The sequence below is a fragment of the Balearica regulorum genome, chromosome 3, assembly GCF_011004875.1.
Source record: "Balearica regulorum gibbericeps isolate bBalReg1 chromosome 3, bBalReg1.pri, whole genome shotgun sequence".
In the NCBI taxonomy this organism is placed as follows: domain Eukaryota; kingdom Metazoa; phylum Chordata; class Aves; order Gruiformes; family Gruidae; genus Balearica; species Balearica regulorum.
The window spans coordinates 69197716-69222635 of NC_046186.1; the positions used below are offsets into that span (position 1 = coordinate 69197716).

Sequence of the window (24920 nt, forward strand, 5' to 3'; positions counted from 1 at the left end):
GATTAAATGGAAATATATCCCATTCCTCTAATTGAATATTTGGGACTTAATGTTTTCTCATGCAGCATCAGAAAATTCACAGCTGACAATAAGAGCTACTCCTATCTGACCCTTCTGAAATATTTTAGACTTTGAAGAACAAAAAAAATAGTAAGGCAATGGGTAATATTGTATAAATGTATGCATCTATATGAATTCAGGTCCAATGACATCTATATCTAACACCTAAATAGATTAATCCTTTTGCCTTTTAGTAGGAAAAGATTTTAAAGGACTCTTCTTGGCCAGAATACAGATAGATATTAGCACCACTTTTGGAGTGCATCTGTGAAGGAGTTCCATATGTCTGTTCCACAAGAAAGCCAGAACTGCTACAGTAGCAACAGAAATAGTCTCTTGAGAAAGGCGAACCAAAAATCACAAAAAATAAATCAAATAATTTCTTTTTAGGCTACCTGCTGATTTAAACCAGAAATACAAAATATTTTTGTTGACATTAAAATAAATGTTGTTTTTTAATATTCAACTTTCTACAGGCTTGGAAGTGGGTTTTAAGTCCTATAGTGCTGTACGTCTGTGAAAGAATTGTTAGATTTTGGAGATTTCAACAGGAGGTGGTCATTACTAAGGTATGTAACATAGCTTGCATGTCTGCATAAAAAAAAGTTATGTCAATGACTTTATCTTTTATAGATAACTTCTCTATATTATGACCTCATTTTTCACTTGTAGCTTAGCAACTCTTCCATCATTACCGTGGTTTCACCCAAGTATTGATTTTAGGTTTTGCATTTATTCCAATAGCAAGTCCATAAGAATATTCCATATGGGACCAAACTTGATTAATGAAGTACTAGACTTTACACCACCATAACATAAACATCTGCGCAGAGGGTCTCTCTCTTTAATGAACTGAAACCATGTTCCACTGCAATAAATGCCAGAGACGCCCTCGACTTCAGTAGGACACAATTTTTACCTTCAAATCTGGAGGCTTTCAAGGAGATTGAGGGTTATATTATCAGTTAGCATGACTAGTCAAAGTTTCCTTAATACCACTGTAAGAATTTATCCCAGTTGTAAATATCTCTGTGTGCTAAGGGCCTGTTTAAGTCACATCAGAATGGCTGGGGAATGCTGCTATTGAAGCAGCCGAGTCCACACGTATAAAGCTGGCAATCGGAAATAAGCTTATCTTGTGTAGGTGAAAAGCATGTTGTGTAAGTCTTGCTGCTGATTTTGCAGAGTGGCTGTGATCTAAGAATCACAGTATACTATGTGTAACACATAAAACTGGCTGCTTAACTGAGATTACCTCTTAATAAAAGTATATTAGAATTGAGCTCACTGGGCTTTTTTCTTCTTGCCAAACCAAGAATAATCCCATACATGTTAATTGTTACCTGAGAGTAAAACTGGTAAATTATTCCAGTCCATTAAGAAATACTTGTGCACAGGCTATACTAAGACAGAAAGTTGAAAAATTGTTGAATTGTTTCAGCCTTTCCTCTGCCTCTTACACTCACAAAGCAAGCTGCCCCACGATACACGCTGTACTCATTCTCAAGCCGTTAGGCAGCAACAGTGCTGCAACATGCAGCTTAAGCCATAACTACAAGACATTTAAAAATTATTATGCATCCCGATTTGCATTAACTTGTGGTTGAACTCAAGTAGAAATGAATGCAAAGTCACCTGTAGCCTAATGGAAACAAACAGTTATTCTTCTGAAGGAAAATAAAACAGGTCCTTTTACTATTGTTTAGGTAGTGACACATTCCTCTGGAGTCCTTGAGCTTCACATGAAGAAACTTGGCTTCAAAATGGGACCTGGTCAATATATCTTTCTACAGTGCCCATCTGTCTCACAGCTGGAGTGGCATCCTTTCACCCTCACCTCAGCTCCTGAGGAGGACTTCTTCAGCGTTCACATACGGGTCGTCGGGGATTGGACTGCAGCCCTCTTCAAGGCCTTCGGAGCGGAGGAAAAAGCTTTCAAGGAATTGTGGATGTTACCAAGGTTTGAATAACAAACAATACATTTTAAAATGTTAATTCTACATTTTAAAATAAATGTTAACATTTTAACTTAATAAATGTTGTGTGTGCTCTTTATGATACAGTATTAGATTGTAGTTCTGGATCCATAAGTATGCCATTACCCTAAAAAAATGCACAAATAATCAGAGTCATGAGCTTAGGTCAACAGCTACCAAGAAGACATGATGACTAATCCAAGATTTAAAGTCTATATCAATAGCTATAGCTCTGTCACTACCATCTAAATCTCTAACATCTATATCTTTACCTAAAACATCTCTAACATCTAAATCTATACCTATAAATTTCAACAGATAGGTGCTTAAGAACTGAATTAAAACAACACTGGAAGCTATCTGCTAGCTTTGTGCCTGTATGCTTATGCTCTGATGGCACCCATCACCTGCCATCCAAATTTCTAGCTTTTCCCTTTCAGTTACTTAGATATTTTGTGGCCCCCAGGAACTTCTGCCTGAACCTTACTTCATTCCAGCAGTCTCCCTCAACTGTGTCTCTGGCGTACAAACCATGCTCCACTTTATAAAGGTTACTGGCATTCAAATTCTGTGTCTGAGGCATCTTAATCCAAGCAAAAGGTTGATGCTTTGTTGTTGCAAGTCAGCAGCGCTCCGCTGAAGTTAATGGGGCCATCCTGACTTAGACCAACTAGGCATCTGGCTCTATACGTAATGGATTCAAACCATGTAGCTCCTTGCAGGCAGAGCGGAGATTTTCAGCAAGGAAGAGCCCAGCATAGGATCATTTCAATCCTGATGGAGTGTGAAGGGCCTGGGACTAAAGGGACGATTTTCCCCCTGGAAAATTGCTTTATATGAGGGAGTTACAGTAAATCTGAACAGCAAAAGGCACTTGTTTAATTGCATTTATATAGTTTAATGCGACTTAGCTGCTAAAGAACATTGTCCTAAAAAGCTTACAGACACCACTGAGCTACAGAGGCATACTAGAAGGTGGGGACAGAGAAGAAAGTCTGGTCCAGTCTTTGCATTATATCAGTTAATAAGAATTAGAAATGAAAGTCGTGCCTTTGTTAAAGGCAACTGGAATGAGAAGTATGCCATTTCAGCAGAAATGGAGTAAAAATGGTCCAAAGTGATTGACAGCCAGTGTAAAGAATGAGAAAGAGAAAAATGTTATCAAACGTTGCTGGCCATAATGCAGAGTTGAAATTAACAGTGCTGTCGTATATAAAGACTCTTCTTTTTAATCTTGTTAGGGTGCCTAATGCCATCATTCAGTTGCTTTCTTGCAATATATTAAAAAGAATATTTCAATAGTTAAGCTAGCAATAAAGCAAAAAACAAGTCTTTTTTCACAGGTTTCAATACCTGAAGATAAACACTGAATTGGTGACTATATTAAAAAATAATATACAGCAGAAACTGAGCATAAGACAGAAGCCATGTAGCAACTGAATGATAAGGTAAGGTTCTAAAAATAAAATATGTATATTGTAATTAATAAAGGAAGACTAAAATAAAATGCACATGCATTTACACAGGTACCAAAGACAGTTGTGATTTCTGGACAATTTGAGAGATAAGACCATTTAATAGACTATTCCTGTGAAAATAATCAAGTTGCATATTATGCCTCTTTGGGATTTTGGCTCACTTAATTGCTGTTTTAGCACATTGTCCCAAAATCTAACTTCTTTTCCTGTACTACATAATCATGCCAATCAGCAAATGTTTAAATTTTAAAAATAATACAAGAATCTGCTAATGTTACTTTTCCAAAACTAAATACTTTCCCTGCCTTCCCTAAAAGTATAATGCTTCTTTCTAATGAAGTTGTGTAGATGGACACAAAGAGTATGGACAATCCAAGCCATAGCTAGAAACCGCCTATAGTCCTATTTTCCACTTATCCATTGGCAAAAGCAAATGTAGTATTTTTTGTCACTTTGCTCACTCTCTTCCTACCTTTTTCCACCCTCTCTAGGTCAAATGAATGGGTTGCATAGCTCAGATTCCCTTTCTCCGCTTTCTCCTCCCTATTTCTCTGAGTTTTTGTATTTGGCTAAGTTCTCTAGCTATGGCTGAACAAGACATTGAAACCAATGATGGGATCTCTGTCACCTGAGGATTTAGGAGCAAGCCAACAAGATAAATCTCTGTAAGGAATGATTCAGAAATAATTGATCCTGTCTTATAGCACAGCAACAGATTAAAGAATCTCTTGAAATTCCTTCCAGATAATTTTTTTCTCAATCTACTAACAATAATGAGAATTGCTCCCAAGACCACATTGAACTACATAGAAAGCTTACCTGAAAGCAGTTCTTAGGCACTTTACATATATACCCTAAATTAACTGTATTTTATAGGAAGTTTTGAGTGCTAAAAAGTACAGGCTGGGTAATAATATGAATAATACAACATACTAAAAGAAAAAAAAAAAAGTTTATTTTATTTCTATGTGAGGCCAGGTTCCGAAATGTTATCCGTGAGTAGCTGTTTAATTTGCTACCACACTTGCAGAGCATTTGCAATGTTGAAATAAAAATTAACCATGTGACAAGCACAAATGAAAAGGAAAATGTTTGCTAGGACTTCAGGTATACTTTAAGAAAGCAACAATAGGGTTTCAGATATGTTGTATCCCTATATTTATGTGTACCATTGCTTCGTGATCCCCCTTTTCCTGTTAAAACATTTAATTCTTCTTATGTCTGCATATTTGCATGTAGTATTTCAGCTGAATTTTAAAGATGATTCATGCAATAAAGAGCACAAAACAATAGAAAATCTGAAAGAAGGAAAAAACTTGTTTTTCCTAAGGACTGGGTGAAACCCAGTGAAACAGTGAAAAAGATAGTGAAACCATCTTCCAGAGCACTTAGGTTATTTAAAGACAGACTGGACTCCAAAGTACTGTGTGTATTTACATTCCATGTTGCTAGAGGAATGAATCTGATTATTTAATAATCTTTTTCATCTCTAATTTTGACCAAAATGAGTGCCTTAGCAGCAGCAACATTGATTATAAGAGGTAGTAACATAAACAAGCGTTTCTCATTACACATTTGGACTTTATGTCAGATACCAAGTATAGCATTATTGCCAAAAATGTATTTCTGAAATCTTTTCAGAAAGAATCTTCTGAATCTTTTCAGAAAGAGCTGAGAAAATAGTAGTTTCCTTGCATATGATGACTGCTTTCCTGCTTTCTCTTTTATTACCTTAACACATATAGAGAAATTTTCAAAATAATTAATATAATCTGTTCCTCTTTACTTTGATATATACAATATAGAAAATAAAGCTCTAAACCAGGATGCTTTTCAGTAATTCATGATTAAATATGCAAATTCTGCAGCTAAATTTGGACATGCAATTATATGACTAATCACATTTCAGAAAGCCAGAAAATTGCAATTGCATGCTTAAATAGATGGCCAGGCCCCAAACCCACATGGGTGCTCTTGTTCTCTCATTTCAGAAAAAACAGTTGCTTTGCTATTAAATGGCGCCCAGTGAAAATTAAATGTGTTAGTACGAGTAATTTGTGTGCCAGCTTAGACGTGTCTTTTCTTTTTTACCTTAACAGAAGTTCAGTTTTGAAAATATGTAGCCCAACAAATTTTAACCTTTCTGCCATTTTATATGTTGCTGACCCTTGTCTCGTTGCTGTAGAGTGGCCGTGGACGGACCATACGGATCTGCAACCACAGGCGTCTTTCACTACCGAGTGAGCGTGTGCATTGCAGCAGGAATCGGAGTCACGCCGTTTGCCTCTATTTTAAAATCCATTTGGTACAAATGCTGCAACCCTAACACAGTACTGGTGCTGCAGAAGGTAGGTGGGAAAGTTTATCGCTCCGTCAAAAAGGCCCACAAATGAGCCTATTTTGCCGGGTCAGAGAGACAATTCAGAGCTAGAGACTCACTTGAGTGCTTTAACTCCCTCCCAGAAGCAGTTACTGGCTTGGCGGCTGCCTCGGGAGCTGTTGTTGGGGTAGAGTCTCAAATTCACTGTCATTTCCAGAGGAAGAAGGTATCCCTAGCCACAGTGTTTTTAGTAAAAGCTGAAGAATCAAATTTTCAATAGCAACTGCAGATAGATATGGAATGTGTTTCATACCTAGACAGATAGTGAGAGAGCTAGAAGAGACATTTGTCCTCGTTCCTACAAAAAAAAAAAAGTAAAAAAAGAATTGCAAGGTCATCCCAGACAGAAGTGAAGGACAGCACTTGCTCCTTGTCCAGCTGCCTGTTTCATGAGGGCCCTTTGGCTGAGTGTCCTGGTCCAGAATGCTGCATTCAGCAACCATTAGCTGCTTTTCTCACCTTGCAAAATCAGGATATTAGCCAGCATAGAAGGAATAAAAAAGGCATTTAAGCTCTGGTTGAGATGCATATATCAAGATGCATATTACTGCCTCACACCACTTTAATTATTTTGTTGAAAAAATATATTAAGGTCTGTAAGGCATGGATGGTACCAATTAAGTTAACATACTCTTGATCTGCTAACCTGTTATACATCTTCTGCTAAGGATATGTGAGGCAGCACTGGGGGAGGATAGGTGAAGAAGAGATAATGGGTGAAGTAGGGGGAGGGATAAGAAGGTAACGGAGAAAAAAAATCAGCATTAAACATTCTCTTCCCTGTCCATCATGGCAAGTGGTATTTTCCATTGTAAAAGTTGAATCAGGAACCGTTCAACATTTCGCATTTAAGGACAGATGTTGAAATTGCATTGGAATGGACAGATCTCTGAGAGGGTCAGTACATACGGAGCTGACTGCAGGACCAAGGGGCTGATCTTTTTAAATGAAAGAGTGTTAAAACTGGCATCTTAATGACAAGCTGCCACTGAAAAAGCATCTGGGATTTCAGTAACTGAGGAGTTGAGGACAGGTTCAAATTGCCAGGAGGGATCTTTGAGGCAGAAAAAGCACTGAGAAGGGAGGGAAATAAAAATGAAAATATGTGCTAGATGTAAAAAGAAGTGTATTTGCAAATACTCCAAAATGATCCTTTCCACTGGAAGGAGAGCTACATATATGTATATACACATTATATATACACACTATATATTTTCTAGATGTATACAAGTAAAATTGTTATTATTGTCATTGCGGTTATTATCTTAAGGGGAAAAGAACAGAATTTAACTATGCAGTGAGAGTATAGTATAGTATAGTATAGTATAGTATAGTATAGTATAGTATAGTATACCTCAGGGTGTTCATCCATAGCTTAGCTTGAATCTTGGGTAAGTGTGCCTGCAAATAAAAGTGCATGGTGCCTTCTGCCATGGTTTTCTGCTATAGAGTTCAATTTTTGTGAATTCCTGTGAAATACAAAAGTATCATGATTTCTATATGTCCTTTCTCTGTATTTTGGCTTCCTTACTGGTGCAGTGGGAATAGTGATGCTTATTTTTCGCAGGTGTTATGAGGCTAAACTTCATTGGTGTTTGTAAAATATTTTGAAAGCCTGGATGAAAGCTGCTGGGGAAGTTCACAGCATTACTTAAAAAATTTAGCAGTCATCTTAGTGAGAACGATTAATCTCAGGGTAGTTCCACATTTTTTTCCATTGGTTAAAAGCTTCCACTTGTGGTATAATTACAAATAATTTAATCTTCCTCAAAGTATTCAGCACTCTCTTTCTGCCATGATGAGTACCATAGAAATGTCTATTAAGGAAATAAATAAGAGGTTTTTCTTTTTTTAACAACTTCGTTTTGATTTGAGTACAGCTATCATTACGCTTATTGAACTAATATTTCTTAGTGTTGCCCACATACGGTTGAGATATAAATACTCATAGCTTCCATAATGTCTGCAGCTGTATAATTTAAAAAACCCAGCAAATCAAAAGGAGTACACATTTATCTAATTGATTCTTCACGATTAAATGGCCTCAGAGCCTTCATTTCCCTATCATTTTTTTTTGCAATGAGGAAGGGCGCTACCACTAGTCATGGCTAGAAAGTTTCTACTGGCTTTAGTTATGCATAAAATGATCTTTTTTTTCACATTAGTGGTCTCATTTTTCAGATCAATTGCTGCTAAAATTAATAAAATTGTACTGATCCATCATATTAGCAAACATCCACTTTCTCTTTTACCCTACTTAAGGACATGAGAAGGGTCCTACTGAGTGTCACCAAAGATCCATATTGCCCAATATCCTGTCTCCAACAGCGACTGTTCATGAACGCCTAGGGAAAAGTATACAGACCAGAAAATCATATGGGAATATGTCTTTAGTGGACACCTTCTTGCCTTTGGCCAACTTGCAGTTCAGTAATGTCTTGACACAAGAGCTGCATCTCTCTGTTTAATATCCCTTAGTAGATTTCTCTTCCGTTGATTTGTCTAATTGCTTTTCAAAGCCATGTAGACCTTTGACAGCCACAGCAAGTTGTAGCAGTAAGTTCAGCTACATACAGTGTGGAAAACAAAAACACCCTCGTCCATTTGCTTTAAGACTGACCGTCCCTGCCTGAGATACCCTTCTCCTTCAAGCTCTACCCCAGCTCACAGCCTTCTCTGCAAAACATCTCCCAAAGACCTAAAAACACTGGGCTCTTTTTGCTGTCAAATGTAACCGTCTTTCTGAGCTGTGTTCGAGAACAGTTTAGGCTTCTTGCTTCAAAATTAGGGGTATGAATTCAAGCCTTGCCCTGCGTTTATACAAAAGGCTGCTTGCTGCTGCCCTAGCTGTAAGTCAGTGCCTCGTGCAGGCTGCCAAACCCCGGTTCTCTGCATGAGGGTTTTGCAGGGACTAGTCATGCATGTCTAAGAGGGAGCAGCAAGAGTCAGGGATGAAGATGCCTTCCTGGGCATCCCCCCTTCATCACCTTTGGTGAAAAGCTGGCTTTGCCCAGAGCTGCAGCTCCACCTCTGTCTTCAGGGAGCAGGGAGAAACAGATGGATGGTCATCAATAGATAATTATTAATGACTTTCTGCATGATGGAAGCTGATTTACAAAATACGTTCTTTCACCTTACAGGAAAGTGGTATCGGAGCTCTTGCTCCTGTCGTACAAAATTCAGGATGTGGGAAAGTGAATGATAAATATGCATGCATTGCAAGGGAGCAGAGTATTACAGAACTAAGCGACTACTCAAACCCCTGCATTACAGATCTGATTAATAGCAATACTGCATCTAACTCAATTTGCAAAAGGAGCACTTGGAAAATTTAAGACAGTTTATTTGGGCAAGCCATCAAGCTGATGAATGTAGTCGATAGGGGTAGGGTGGGTGGAGACTAATGAAACATAAATCTGTAACAGATTTTTAAGGGTCCTAAATATTTGCAGTCAGTTAATAGTATGAGGCTTACAAGAAAAAAAAAATATTCAGAATAATTGTTTAATTATAGAAATGTACTGATGCTGGCTTTATTCTACAGTTTTAATAAGGATTAATTTTTTGTGCATTTATTTTATTTTAATTATACATGTAATGTGTTATGCTATGGGCAGTCAGTGTAAAGAAAGGAGGACTTCTTTGTAAACACCATTTATTTGAACATATTATACTAGAAGTCCTCTTTGATCTAAGGGAAAAGGAGACCTTTTACCCATAGGCCATCCTTCTTCACTACCTCTTTTCTTATAATCATGGCAAAAAATACTTCTTATAATGACAGTCTGTCTTCATTACCAAATGCTCTCCACCTCTAACATGTGAAAATTAGAGGCAGTGTGATGGGAAACGCTTCAGTGGAACCACACCAGGGATGAGTTTAAGAAATTTCTGCAGCTTCAGAAAGCTACATCCTTTCTCGAGAGGACTGTGCCAGAGGTGGCTTGATCCACTTCGGTTGGATTCGCTGCCTCTGTGACAGCTAGTTCTGCAACCAGCTAAAAGCACTCCTTTGAGCTCCATAGCCTGATATTCTGGAAACCAGTCCCCCATTTCCAAGACCACATCGTCTCAACTCATCAGCTAGCTTTTCTTCCTCCTTCCCCAAATGCGCTGGGTTCCCAGTCCTGCCCACATGCTCCCAGTTGCTGCCCCATGCACAAATTCATTGTTCATTTAGAAGCACATGCCTCCTCTCCACACAGGTGTTCTAAATATACATTTCCATAACCTGAACTACTGAAAAGACTTGAGAAATAAGATAATCAAGTAGAGGCTGGGTGAAGAAATTTGTCACTACAAATCAACAGCCATGGTGTGATACAGACTGACAGCACTCAGCAGCCTGATCTTTGAGGTGCTGAGCATGTAGAACAAGCGGGGACTTCAGGATTCAGGCACAAAAAACCTACAGAAAGGTTAAGGCTATAAATCTTATCTAGTTTTGGTAATCTAAAATAATGCTGTTGTTGGTCACAAAAACTAAATGCTATAAAGTCAGTGGTCTTACTTTTCCCTCATAACCTATGCCAGTGTAAATCTGCAGCAACCCCCCTGTAAAGAAATGAGGTTACATTTAAGGCAAAACATTGAAACAGAAGGGGGAAAAGCAAACAGCCAAGATGGGTAGTACTAAAGTTCTGCAGACAGCCCTATTCCTAGGCTGTAAAAATACCCTACTTAACCCTGAATGCTTTATCTCTGTTTCCTGGGATCATACTTCATTTATATTTCTCACAGAAACCACAGATGGTCCCTTACAGTACATTCAGATCTAGGAAACATCTCAAATTACTGTTAGTCTCTTCCACCAAATCTCCAGTGAAGCATGGTGTTACCACATTTTTCTCCCACCACCTTACCAGAAGTCCAACAACCTAGTATATTAAATCTTCGGGAAATGTCTTGATAGCTTTCTGGTTTCTTCTCTGATTTTTCACTTCAGAAGTGTCCAATATGTATCTTTATCTCATTGATTCTATGGAAAAGGGCTACAATTTCCAAATCATCAGAGCTCCCACAATGATTGCCTTGGGGACAGACCATCTATATTACCTTTGATATTGAGGTATAATAAAAGACAGAGGGGCTGGTGAGCACAAAGAAAGATGGGTTGGAGGAAATGAAGGGATTTTGCAACAAAATAAAAATCACAGTCACAATAAAACAAGTTCCAACCATCTCTTTGTTTTAAGTTTATACATTGTCCTCCACGCCGTTTTTTTTTCATCTGAAATTGTGTATTTTTAGGCTTCCTCCATCTTTGTGAATTATTTCTTTGGAGGCACTATAAAAATAATTGCATTCAAAATTACATTGCCCACAGATGCCCATTTGAGGTCTGGTGCCCTCTGTTCAAAAGTAATGATGGATTGTGTGGCAAGGGCTACAGAAGTCGAGTTATAAGAATTGCAGTCAGATTTTTCTGATAATTGTGGTTCTGCCAGGCATCACGGTAGTGCCTGGGCAGACACCCAGGGAACGGCAGACGTTCATCCCCTGGGTGGTGCAGGAGCTCCCAGTCTAGTCATCTACACAGCTGGACAGGCTTGAGACAAGGGACTGACCTGCAACCAGGGGATGGGCTGTACTCCCAACCCCCTTTGCAGCACAACATTGGTGGATGAGGTGTCCAGGTGGGAATTTACAGCTGTCCTGAAGACTTCCTAAGGCAGATCCTGCTCTGCCTAGGCCAACTGTGTGTCTCGGTGTGTTGATTAAGATCCTGGGAAGGGAAACTCACCAGTCCTGAGACTCCCCAGGCAGTTCCTGCTGCAAAATTCATTAACTTGTACATAGATAAGACATTTGCAAATGGTCAGCAGAAACTGTTCCTGCAGAAGCGGTCACACAGGACAGTCTTTTATAGTCAGTTAATTAGTTAGATGACGCTTTGCATGTAGTTAAGACATAGATCACAATATGTCACTACAGACCATGCACATGCTGGAGTGGTCACAATGGCGACCTGGGCCAGCTGGCTATAAGAACTGAGCAGAAAAAGAAGTTTGGTGAATCCCACCTGATCCAGCTGAAGATGCCACAGCAAGGACTCTTGAAATAGAGGCTCTCATCATCATATGGACAGTGACTAACCATCTTGTTTGGAAGATTTTATTCCTTATGCAAGCATTACCCTATGCCAAGATCCTAATAAAATAGTGTTTGTTTTTTGGTTTTTGGGTTTTTTTAAAACAAAGTCTCTGCTCTGTTTGTGACTGACTGCAGTAGAGGAGGAACAGACAGAAATAAGCCATAGGAATGATTAAAGGATGGAGAATTAGCCTGTCAGTGACAGATCCCAGGAATGTTTGGTTTACCATAGAGAGGATTATAGGATGACTTGATCTCAGCCTCTAATTTCTACCTGGGGGAAAAAAACCCAACACTTAAATAACAGGCTCTCCAATCCAATAGACAACTAAACCAAGATCCACCATATGGGAGATGAAGCTGGAGCAATATGGATGAGAAACTCTTTAAGTTTTTCATTGGGAGGAGGTTTTCAACCAATAGAAAACCAGTCATGGGATAGTGGTTCATTTTACCCCTTTGGCAACTTTAAAATTACAGTTTATCTAGAAATTATATGCTCCAATTTAAACAAAAAATACAATATAAAAGAAGTAGGAGTGTTCTGTGGCCTGTATCTGACTTGAAGAACATAACTGTATCTTTTGACCGCATCAACTGTTAACCTATGGCATAAGGTCTTGAGAAACAGGAATTCCTTGCTTCAGTGCTGAATGAGACTGAAATTCCATTTTGAACATAACTGAAAATAAACAAAAAATTTCAAATAATAATCATGTTATTTGCAAGAAATGCAGAGTTAGGTGTTGTGTTAGGTTAGTCAAAGCTGAGATGCACTGGCAGGGGGAGATGGGGAACTTGTACATTGCCTATCTTCACCAGCACATTAATATATTCACTCAATGTTTAAGAAGAAAATGAAAATTTTAAAGATAGAAACTACATCACCAAAATGATATGTAATTATGTTTAAATTTACAGTGGAAAAGAGTTACACACTATGCGGTTAATGAGTTGAGCCAATCATTAGGAAGTTTTATAGTAAGTTTGCTTCTTGTTAAATCTCTTTACTTTTATCTGGCAGGTTTATTTTTACTGGATTTGTCGAGACCCATCAGCATTTGAGTGGTTTGCTGATCTTCTGTTCCATTTGGAAACAAAAATGGCTGAAAAAGGGAAAAATGGTTTTCTAAGTTATCATATATTTCTTACTAGCTGGGATGAAAATCAGGTAATAATGAAACTCTTATGAGTTTGAGTTAATGTACCTTGCTTTTCCAGTATGGTAACATATGGAACAGGAACAGCTGAATAAATGATGGATGAAGCAGAGAGACAAAGAACTGTAAATATAAAGACACCAAGCCGTCTGTTTCCATCTTACATTTAGGAAAACAGGAATGAAGAAATCAAGCCAGTGATCCTTCCAGTCTTCTGTCTTGGCTTGGGCAGCACTGATTGCCAGGTGTTTTGCAGAAAGTGCAGAGAGCCTTTCAGGAGCTTGTAAAGGGACATTTTGTCCATGTCTTTGAAACGGAGGGTTGTAGAAGAAGTGTTGAGGTTTTTTACTCTTATTATTTAGTATATTTTTTGCTGTTCAGTACAATTTTGAACCCTGCTGTGCTTAGAACATTTTGGCAACAAACTCTATGGACTATTTCATGTTGTTTGAAAATATATTTTCTCTACTTCAAATTTGCCGTCTTACAATTTCATTGGATCATCCCAACTTGAAGCACTTAATCCTTAGACTGGGTCTATTTTTATTCAACTTCTTTAGTCTTTACCTAGACCCAGATGAGTTTATTTTCTCTCCCTCTTATTTTTAATGGATCACTCAGATGACACTTTAATCAGCTAGGCACCTGCCAGAACAACTCTCACAGGAAAGTCTTTGCTCTACTGTTTTATTTCCTGCTGTCTCTGTTGAATGAAGGACTGTCTAGTAGAGATTAAAAAAATAGATTTCATAGAGCTTTTCCCTTCCTGCCTCTGCTGCCACAAAAAAACCATTGTTCCTTTCTGCTTTCCTTAGGGCTTCTGTCAAGTAATGAGGTATGTGCATAAAGCTTTATTCAGAAAAATGTACTCCCACCGTGAAGTATATGGCAGTCATAGAAACCACCACTGTGCATTAGCAATATCACAGGGTATTACCCAAAACCTGTTTTGAAAGAAGCTATTGAGGAACCTAACAAAACACAAAGTTGTCCTCATCTCTCAACTGTCATCATCCCACTTCCCTCTTGGGCAAACATCAGGCCAGAAGTCAGATAGGGAGACAACTCTTCTTGCTGGGATGTCTGACTCTTCAGTCGTGTGCCCTGCATTTTCTGAAGGGCCTCCTTCTTTTCAAATGCCGTGGTCCAGCCTCCTGTCAGCACTGCCTCATTATCCTGTGCTGCTGGATAGATGACAGAGGAGCATCCCTGACGCTGTGCTGCCTTCCTGCCTACACTGGTACTGCTCTTGCTCCTGGAGCTCCCCAGCATCCCACCTGTAAAGAGCTGTGGGGTAAGAGGATTGCTTTTCAGTGGCTGCTTCTCCTACTCTGACCAAACCCAGGGAGTTGTGCTGGGTAACAGCTCCTCCTTCTTCAGACATCCACAAAGCTCCCTTATCTTATAGGTTTTACTCATCTTTAGTAAATTCCAGTTCATCACTCCTCAAGATTTCAGCTTCAGCACCAGTAATATTTGGAAGATGCTTTACTTAGCAAACAACAAAACCAATATTCTCCCCATTCTCTCCCTGTCACACCATATAGATGACCAGTAGTCAGGTGAAGTTGAACCCAAGCAGGATGGGCAATTTACAACTTCTAGTGCATCCTTCACTACTGGCAGGTGTTTACTCTCAGACATAACATTTGTGCAATGCTTTGAGCTCTTTGTAGATTCATGTTGGCATCAGATAATCAAACAGATATGGCACATATCTGCCTCTGCTTGGACAAGAAATCACGTTTCAGCCTATTGCTCCTTGCAATGACCCTGAGATTCCTAGGCAACTTTAATGCTGTGAGCTATACCAAGGGCTAACACTAAAAATCCTGGAAAAGTTCCACTTAATGTGAAAAGAAATAGTCCATCTGCTCAGTTGCACAATTTTGTTGTAGCGAATTAAAAAATCTTGCAGTTCCCCACTTCCCACTCCCACCAAACACTTTAAGTTCTTTCTTAGACTTTTCCAAGTCCTCCATGACATTGGCCCTAACTAACAAGAAGGATCTTTTAGAAACATGACCTCTTGTGACAATTGTGCTTGACCAGAATAATTGAGTTATTAAGCAACATGGAAGACTCATTAGCACGAGGAATATACAATATTCCCGGGAAATGGATCTAAATTTCAGCAACTGATTCTGCAAGAGATGATAATGATGCCTAATTCATGCTAGGGCCTGAACTAAATGCAAAGCCCATTTTTTAACTTAGCTTTCCTCTGGTAATTTCTTGACAGTGATAGTAACGATGATAGTCTGTAGTGAAAACAAGCGTATTACTCCTACACAATAGCAGCACAATTAGGAGAGACGGTGGTTTTGTTTTTAAATGCACCTGGAGTACTCAGATAGCATGGTAATGGGTGTAGCATAGGAGCTGTGAGACAGTCAATGCCCATGAAAATCAGGATTTGTTTTCTTGGCACTCAGAGCTGTGCGGCTTGTTTAGTTCAGTGCTTCACCTGAGCTGATCCACTTTCTGCACCTGCCTCCACCTGAGGAGAATCATAGAATCATAGAATGGTTTGGGTTGGAAGGGAGCTTAAAGATCATCCAGTTCCAACCCCCCTGCCATGGGCAGGGACACCCTCCACTAGACCAGGTTGCCCAAAGCCCCATCCAACCTGGCCTTGAACACTGCCAGGGAGGGGGCAGCCACAACCTCTCTGGGCAATCTGTTCCAGTGCCTCACCACTCTCACAGTCAAGAATTTCTTTCTAACATCCAATCTAAATCGACCCTCCTTCAGCTTAAGGCCATGACCACTTGTCCTATCACTACATGCCCTTGTAAACAGTCCCTCACCAGCTTTCCTGTAGGCCCCCTTCAGATACTGGAAGGCCGCAATTAGGTCTCCCCTGAGCCTTCTCTTCTCCAGGCTGAACAATCCCAACTCTCTCAGCCTGTCCTCATAGGAGAGGTGCTCCAGCTCTCTGATTAACTTTGTGGCCTCCTCTGGACTCACTCCAACAGGTCCATGTCTTTCTCGTACTGGTGCCCCCAGAGCTGGATGCAGTACTCCAGGTAGGGTCTCATGAGAGCAGAGTAGAGGGGCAGGATCACCTCCCTTGACCTGCTGGTCACACTTCTTTTGATGCAGCCCACGACACGGTTGGCTTTCTGGGCTGTGAGCGCACACTGCTGGCTCATGTTGAGCTTCTCATCAATCAATACCCCCCCAAGTCCTTCTCCTCAGGGCTGCTCTCAATCCATTCCTTGCCCAGCCTGTAGTTGTGCTCGGGATTGCCCTGACCCCCGTGCAGGACCTTGCACTTGGCCTTGCTGAACTTCATACGGTTCGCACGGTCCTGCCTCTCCAGCCTGTCAAGGTCCCTCTGGATGGCATCCCTTCCCTCCAGAGTATCAACTGCACCACACAGCTTGCTGTCATCAGCAAATTTGCTGAGGGTGCACTCGATCCACTGTCCATGTCGTTGACAACACCTTTTATCACCAACATACCTACAGAAGTTTTTCTTGTTGCCCTTGATGTTCCTGGCCAAATTTAATTCTATCAGGGCTTTGGCTTTCCTAACCTGATCCCTGGCTGCTCAGACAATTTCTCTGTATTTCTCCCAGGCTACCTGCCCTTGCTTCCACCCTCTGCAGGCTTCCTTTTTGTGCTTGAGTTTGTCCAGAAGCTCCTTGTTCATCCATGCAGGCCTCCTGGCATTTTTGCCTGACTTCCTCTTTGTTGGGATGTGTCGCTTCTGAGATTGGAGGAGGTGACCCTTGAATACCAACCAGCTTTCTTGGGCCCGTCTTCTCTCCAGGGCTTTATCCTTTGGTTCTCTACCAAGCAGGTCCCTGCAGAGGCCAAAGTCTGTTCTCCTCAAGTCCAGGGTAGTGAGCTTGCTGTGCACCCTCCTCGCTGCCCTGAGGATCTGAGAAGAGTCAAATCACTCACGGTTTTACCCCTGCTGAGCTCTTACATGCACTGTCTTTTCCATTCAGCAGCAGAATGCATGTGCATTCAGGATGTATGCATATATAGTAGCATGCAATTGCTAAAATTTATTGTGAAACTCTGTTATAGTACATTTTGTTCCCTTTCCTAAACTCCAACTTGGACTTTATAATGGTGACTATCACTTCAGGATCTGCAATGAAGGAACTGTAGGGTGCAATTCAAAGACTGAGAACAGGTTTAGGAATCTAAGACCTGTCTTTGAAAGGACTGAGGCACTCAGGCCCAGGCCAGTAAGGACAGGTATTTAATCCCACCTCATTTCAAACATTTCATCTCAAGAAGGTGAACTCTGAGGTCTTGGGCACTTTTGGAAGTACTTTTTGTAGTTCTAGTCATTTTGTGAACTCTTGAGTACTCCTCTCCTCTCCTCTCCTCTCCTCTCCTCTCCTCTCCTCTCCTCTCCTCTCCTCTCCTCTCCTCTCCTCTCCTCTCCTCTCCTCCTTCCATTTGACAATTACACATATTCCTTTCCCTCATTAATACTTCTGCCTTTCACCACGAAGCAGCATTATTGCTTTCTCCTCTTACTTGGAGTATACGTTGTTGACTCTAAAATTTTTATCTTGTAAATTTGCCTTTAGGCTACTCACATAGCCCTACATTATGATGACAAGATGGATGTAATTACTGGTTTGAGACAGAAGACCTGCTATGGAAGGCCAAACTGGGAAAATGAGTTCAAGCAACTAGCCGAAAACCATCCTAGGTAAGGCAGGCTGGCTTCTAACCTTGTTAGGTAACTCTTCTCTCAGCATAAACAGTGGGCGAAGGGGAGGGCAAACCTTTCTAAATGACCCTTTTAAAATAATTTAGTTTTTTTGCTGCGTGGAAAGAAGATTTATGCTTAATGAAGCTTTTAATGAAGAAATCTCGGAAAGAGAATGCCAATAAAATCTAATTTTTGGACAAGAAAATCTAATATTTAGAAGTATTTCAATATCCTGGCCTTTGTCCAGATATAATTGAAACACACAATCCAATTACTGTTCTGCACAAAGGACAAAGTAGCATTAATTTCCCTTGAAGATGGTTATTAAAGAGATAAACTGTGATTTTTTTCTTATGATGTCAAGGATATGTTTGTTCCCCTAACATATTTGGCTACTCTTGCAAGACTATGCTGTTCTGTTATTAGTTCATCTCTCCTGGCAAAGACAGTTCATTTGAACTTGGTGGATTCGCTAGTAGTCTGAGAAAAGCTTCTTTGTTCCTGAAAGCCTTTGAAGCAAGAATTTGAAATATTTTGTGTTCAGCAGTAGAAAATTCCAGAATCTTTGTGACTCTCTATGATTTCCAAACATTTACCTGCTAATGCAAAATAAAGGCTTGCACTTGGGAGACAGAGATACAAAAAGAAAAAGAAGAAAAAATTTTTTAAAGATGAAAAAGACCCAAGAAAAAGCTGAAAGGGAGGAGATCAAAGAGAATACAGTAAACTACAAGAATACCATAAAATTGCAAAAATAACAGTCACAGAGAAAGCACTTGATGGAGGTCAAAATAAATACAATCAGGAAATATGAAAGATTAAAAATAGAAAAAGGCCAAGAGTAGAAAATATGATTTTTGAAAGACTTTATAGGGATTCTACTGCATAAACAGAGTTTTTAAAGTTATAGTTGGAACCTTATTTTTTGTTACTTTTTTTAAGTACAACTGAGAAAAATCTGGTTTTCTGATGCTCAGGGAAGGAGATGGGCATTAACTTTCTATACTGGATCTTGTGGTATTTCCTTAGAAAGTCAGTGCTAAGTGACAGAAAAATCTGTATTTGCTTCTGAACCTAGATGCCTAGATGTTTATCGTCAATGTTGAACCTTTTAAAGAAAACCTTGCATGAAATAAGCATTCCTTATGAGAAAAAAATACTCCATTTTTTCTTGCTCTGAGTCACAGAAAGTTCAAGAGGCAAATAAAAAGTGTTTCTATTGTGTGATGGAACAATCAGGTTTTACAACTGACTAAATTTTGTGTCCCTGCACCCAAAGTCCATGGACTTTCCCTTGGCTGCAGCACTGTCTTTTAGCTGATTAGCAGGAATATACCACTCCAGGTTCAACCTAGCGCAATTGAGCACCAGAGCAATATGGGCACTACTTCTAGGGACTATGGTTTGGGCATCCAAACCATATCTCCGGCACCTCCTTTACAGGAGCAAACTTTTTGAAACTCGTGCTGTCACTTGTCACTTGCACTGTGTTTACAGAGATTGAGCTTTTCCCAGTAGCACAGCATGTGTGTGTATCTGTGTGTACATATATGTGTTTTAAAGCAATATGTGCTGTGTATTTAGAAGCACACTCTTTAAGGCACTTCGCAGCAAGTAACCAGGTTTCCAGCTCCCTGTAACAGATTTAGGCACTTAGGAACACAATTTCTTGTTACATTGGTCATGTTCTTATTTTAAAAGAACTACCTACTTAGACATTTTGTTATTAAATCAGCCATTTAACATTTTTCCATAGGCAGAAAAGTGTTAAAATGAAGGGAAAAAAAGAAGAAAACTCAGAAGTAGCTGAGAATTTTGTGCATTTTTTAGAAAAAAAAAATTAACTTGGCTGGAGAAAAAGCATTGAAAATTTTCAGCCCAAGCAGTGTGTTTGCTTCTCTGGTTAAAAAAAGCAATGAAGATCAAAACCAAAGAACTACCATCTAAAATAGTTTGTGACCTGTAATACAGCAATTCAAATAAATAACGCAATAAGACATAATAAACACTAAAGCATTAAAATAATTATACTGTAATACTTTGTGACAGTAACACAATTTTTTTCAAATGTATTTCTCAAAAAGCCATTTCAAAAGATGCAAAGCTGAAGTCAGCTAAACGGTACAGTTTATCCATTTACTCTGCTACTCTCATGTTTGTGTTGTTATTGCAATTACAGCAACAGTATTGGAGTATTCTTCTGTGGACCCAAGACTCTCTCTAAGATCCTTCAAAAGACATGCAACTCATATTCATCAGTTGATCCAAGAGGAGTTCAGTTTCACTACAACAAAGAAAGTTTCTAGGCTGTACTTCTTAAATGTATAATAGGTATTACCAAATGATGGGTTTTTTCCTCACCTTCTCCTGTCCTCTACTCATTCTGCAGCATTCAGGCTGGACATTAGGAGTTGTAAATTGAAGTAGGTGCATTGACTTCAGTAGAAAAATGCCATCCTATGCCAACTAAAGATTTGGACCCCATCCTTTGCCATCCTATGCCAACTAAAGATTTGGACCCCATCCTTAGTCTTTCCTTCAAAGAACTGAAGAGCTGAATCTCCATTGCTTACTTAATGATGTTGTGAATCCATCTATGTCTGTGTGAAAACAAGCACAAACGACTAACCTTTGAGGAAAAAGGCATGAGTAAAACAGACATTTAGAACTGTACCTCATTGTTGTGTGTGATCAAAATACTACCGCAGGCAATACTCATATTCCTGCTGTTTAAATCATGCCCAGCCATTCAAAGCATTTTCTTCCTGGTGTTCTGATTTTACACTCCTTATAGCCTCCCACTGCGCACACATCCACATCCACATCACCTTTTGAGCTGTAGCAATATTGTTTATACACACACTGCCCAACAAATTCCTTTTGCCCTACCAAGCTATGCACCATTTAAACCTAACATTTCTGCAGCGATGGTGGCTCTGCATGCCATAAGCTACTATGTTCTGAGGATTAATATGTTAAGGAGACTCCAGAAATTTTTGCACTCAGCAAACAGATCTCCTGAGACAGGCAGCTGAAATAGTGGAAAAAAGTTTCAGGTGTCCTTTAAATGTCACACGGCTTCAGGGGCACTGAAGAATAGGCTTTAAAAGATACAGAATCACAGATATATGACAGAGTGACTGAGGTGGGAAGGCACCACTGGAACTCACGTACTCCAAACCCCCTGCTCAGAGCCGATTCGGTGAAAACAGGAGCCACATTTGCATTGTTCCAGTCCTCAGGAACCTCCTCCCATCACCATGACCAAAGATAATGAGGAATGGCCAGCTCCCTCAGCACTTGTGGGTGCATCCCATCAGTTCCCATGGATTTGTTTAAAAGCTCCCTAACCTGATCCTCCTTCACCGAGGTCTGTATTGCTTCAGATTTTCCCACTTGCCTCAGGAGTCTAGCATCTCTGAAGGTCAGCCTTACATGTAAAGACAGGTGAAAAATGCACTGAGTACCTCTGTCTTCTCCATGGCCTTGGGCACCAGGTTCCCGCTCCATTCAGCAGCAGACCAACATTTTCCTAGTGTTCCATGCATGCATAGCAGCCTTTCTTCTTGCCCTTCAGTTCTCTCACCAGACTCAACTCCCAATGGGCTTTGGCTTCCGTAACCCCATCCCTGCACACTCAGTGTCTCTATACTCCTCCTGCGTCACCTGTCCCTTCTTCCACCTCTTGTACATCTCCTTTTGTGCTTGAGTTTTGTCAGGAGGGATTTGTTCATCCATGCAGGCTTCCTACCACATTTGTTGACTTACTCCACTGCAAGAGGGATCATTTTTGAAGTTGGAGGAGGTGATTCTTGAAAATCATCCAGTTCTCCCAGACTCCTCTTCTCTCTAGGACCATAATGCAGGGGATCCTTCCAAGCATGGAATTCCTCCTGTGTCCTCCCCATGCCACGTGTGTTAGTGTACAGGCACTTCAGAGAGGCATCCAGTCATGTGGGTTTTCCAGAATAGGTGTCAGAGCTGTCCTGTAGGCACTTGCTTGTTTCTGTGGATACCCTTTGAGTGCATCCCCTTCTGCCCTGTTTTGTTGGTTGCGAAGTCTCTCCTGTGCACATCATCCTGCATGCTTTGCTTGTCGTCCTGGTCCACCACTTCCTCGCTGGATTGTTGGTCATCCACTCCCTCCCCATAATTCCTAATTTAAAGCTCTTGTGACAGGCTAGTCAGCCTTTGCCGCACTGCAGTGGACCTCATCTCTTCCTAACAGTTCTCAATCCTCAGAGTGGGTCTCATGGTTGTAAAAGCCAGATCCCTGTTAACACCAGCTGCACAACTGTTGACTTGAAGGATCCATGACCACCAAGTTGCCCATCATACTGAAAAGCCTTTTGTTTGGTTGTTCAATAATCTCTGCCGATGCGGGAGGAACCGCGTTTGCCTGCCATTTTCTCGTATGCCAAGCTGACAGCCTCGAGAATGGTGTATGAGTCTAAAATGCACCCATACATATATCACTGCTTAACATTTTTAACAAAGTCTAATTCATATCTGCCTTTCTTGTTTCTAAATTTGCCTTCTAACTGATCCAGCCTTTCCTCATATGTCACAGACTATGTTACTTAGACTAGTTATCTGGTCTCTGCTATACTCACATAGCACTGAGAGGTAGGTACAAAACAGAGTCATCTTTTCACCTCTGCAAATCTTCTCAGGCAGCTGCTGGGAGTCCTGAAACACAACCGAGGCCAACTGCAGAGCTGCTGGAAATGCTGTTGTCTGACAACTGTGTTTCAAACAACCCATCCAGGGCCCACGGAGCGTTCCCTGGAGCCACATCTTCTAACGTGCTGGGACTAACGTAAAGCTACGCATGCCATCTGTACGACTGCTTTCTCCAAGACAGGACTGTCTCCAGCTGGTTAGGTTGGCCAGCCTTGCAGCACCTTGTATATCAAAGCAACAAAACAATGGCCTTCATGCAACCCAAATCTTTACTCATCTTCTCGTGGCTCTCACTGGCACTAGAGCTGCCATGGCTATAGGTTCTATCCCCTAACGCAGTCCTTCCCTCACAGCTTTGTATTGCTCGTGTTTGATGTCCGAGTATGACACTGCCACCTTCCTAGACCTGGTGTTGTCTTCCGCCATCAAGGATTATTTGTTCTCTAGCTTAGCACTGTTAAGCATGTGGAGCACAGGATAATTCTGGAATGAGGGAGAAACAAAACACAAAATATGAGAATGTTGTAACATTCACATAAGCTAGAAAAATGAGAAAATATTTCCCTATTCCTCAGCACAGAAAGTTAAAGAAAAACTATATTAGAGTTGGACTGAGGCATAACAGAGTTCACCAGGATCACATAATGCATTTTGCCAGCCACACAATAAAAATAGGAGGTAGGAAACATCCTGTGTATGTCAGCACTCAAATAAGACAAATGACGACATTATATATGTATACTTAAACACACACACAAAAATGCCCACTAGAGGGGACATAACTGTATAGACAAAAAACCCCAGCATAATAAAAATTATGTCACAGAAGACTCCAATATTATTTTATACCTCCTCTATTAGGGGATACAGTATATGTGAACTGAGGTTGCTCTACCAGTTACAGTTGTATTATTATTAAGTTTAGGGCAATGCATCTTTGTTTTAAAATTGTTGAAGTTTTTTTAAAATGCCTGCCTATGTGAAATGATTAATGTGGTGCATACTGTGTAGCAGTAGAGTGAGTGGAGAATTAGAGCCTCTGCCAGTTCACCTAGAGGCATTTATCTTTTATTTTTTTCCCTGGTGCCCGTGCTGAGCCTCAGGGTAAGCTGACACATTTTTTAATATAAATTAAGCTTCTTTTTTTAATGTGTGTTGAAAATCTTGAAGGAAATGAGAAATGTGTGTAGGCACCAATACCAGCTGCCATTGCATGAAATAAAGAGGTGACAATTTCCTGCAGATTCTGAATGATTGTTTTAATGGGGTTGGATCGGAGGTAACAAGCACAAAGATATTGTGCTGCCAGAAAAACAGGATCTGTTCTCCCCCTAGCCTCATGCAACAAGATGTAACATTTAGCTTCTGGCTCAACATGGCATCTCTTCACTGCTTTGATTTATTCCCACTTTTGCAAATCACTGTGGTATGCTACAGGAGATGCATTTAGAGCCCTTGTTATAGTTCATTGAGTAGCACTGCTGTTATCACCACCAGAGGAGAATTTCACTTGTATCAGGACTGAATGACCTAGAATAAAGGAAAAATAATAATAATAAAAGAAGTGGGGAGGTTTGTTGGACTAGGATGAAACTGCATTTAGGTTGAATGAAAAACCCTTTATTACAAATACAATTTAAATCAAAATGGGAACTACGAAGATTTGGCTTCCTGCCTTGTTTTGAGTAACACTGAGCACACAGCAGCTATGATAATGTGAGTGCATATGTAATGACTCTATTATTATGTTTATATATGGAAACATCATTCACTGTCAGGGAAAATGAAAGATATCTTCATGGATTTGTCCATTCAGCTTCTTCAGCAGGAAGTGTTCAGCACTGTGTAGGAAAATATTAGTAAATAAAATATAGTCATAACAGCACAGACTCACCACATCCTGTGACAGAAAGCTAATCTTAGACAGGGATCGTAAATACACAGATTAATTACTTTGGCTCTTACAATAAAAAGAGTGGTATTATAATGATTGAAGTTGTGTTACGATAATTTAAGTTTATTCACTAGTAAGTGTAAATTGAAATATGCAGGTTTATACTTTCTGGGCTTCCCCTGTCTCTCTCCCTCCCCCAAAGTTATGCATGTAGTAGAAATCAGTTAAGCAAGTCTGCTCCTTAGGTTACACTAAAAGATCAAACAGGAACTGTCACTCTTAACAGAATGTCCATCATACGGTGTGTGTACCGTATCATCATCATCATTATAAGGACTCTCTTGCTTCCTTCCTGGTTTTAGCTATAATAAAATGGTTAAGAGTAAATACTGTTAACTCAAAAAAAGTGTCAAACTTTTCATATGTTTGAGTATTCCTGGTTAACAGGAGATTCTATAAGAACTGCCTTAAAGGCAGCTCAGTTGCTACAGAAAAGTAATAAACTAAATGAC

At 40.0% G+C, this 24920-nt stretch overlaps 1 protein-coding gene across 1 annotated transcript in view; it reads left to right on the forward strand.

Annotated features, from left to right (window-relative positions):
• Positions 1-20137, forward strand: part of NOX3 (NADPH oxidase 3) — a 41121-nt gene extending 20984 nt beyond the window's left edge. Inside the window, exons 8-13 of the mRNA XM_075750074.1 lie at positions 537-629; positions 1767-2020; positions 5700-5862; positions 13012-13158; positions 17704-17828; positions 20011-20137. Coding sequence (XP_075606189.1) covers positions 537-629; positions 1767-2020; positions 5700-5862; positions 13012-13158; positions 17704-17828; positions 20011-20137 — 909 coding nt within the window. The remainder of the gene's footprint in view (positions 1-536; positions 630-1766; positions 2021-5699; positions 5863-13011; positions 13159-17703; positions 17829-20010) is intronic.
• Positions 20138-24920: the final 4783 nt, after the last annotated feature.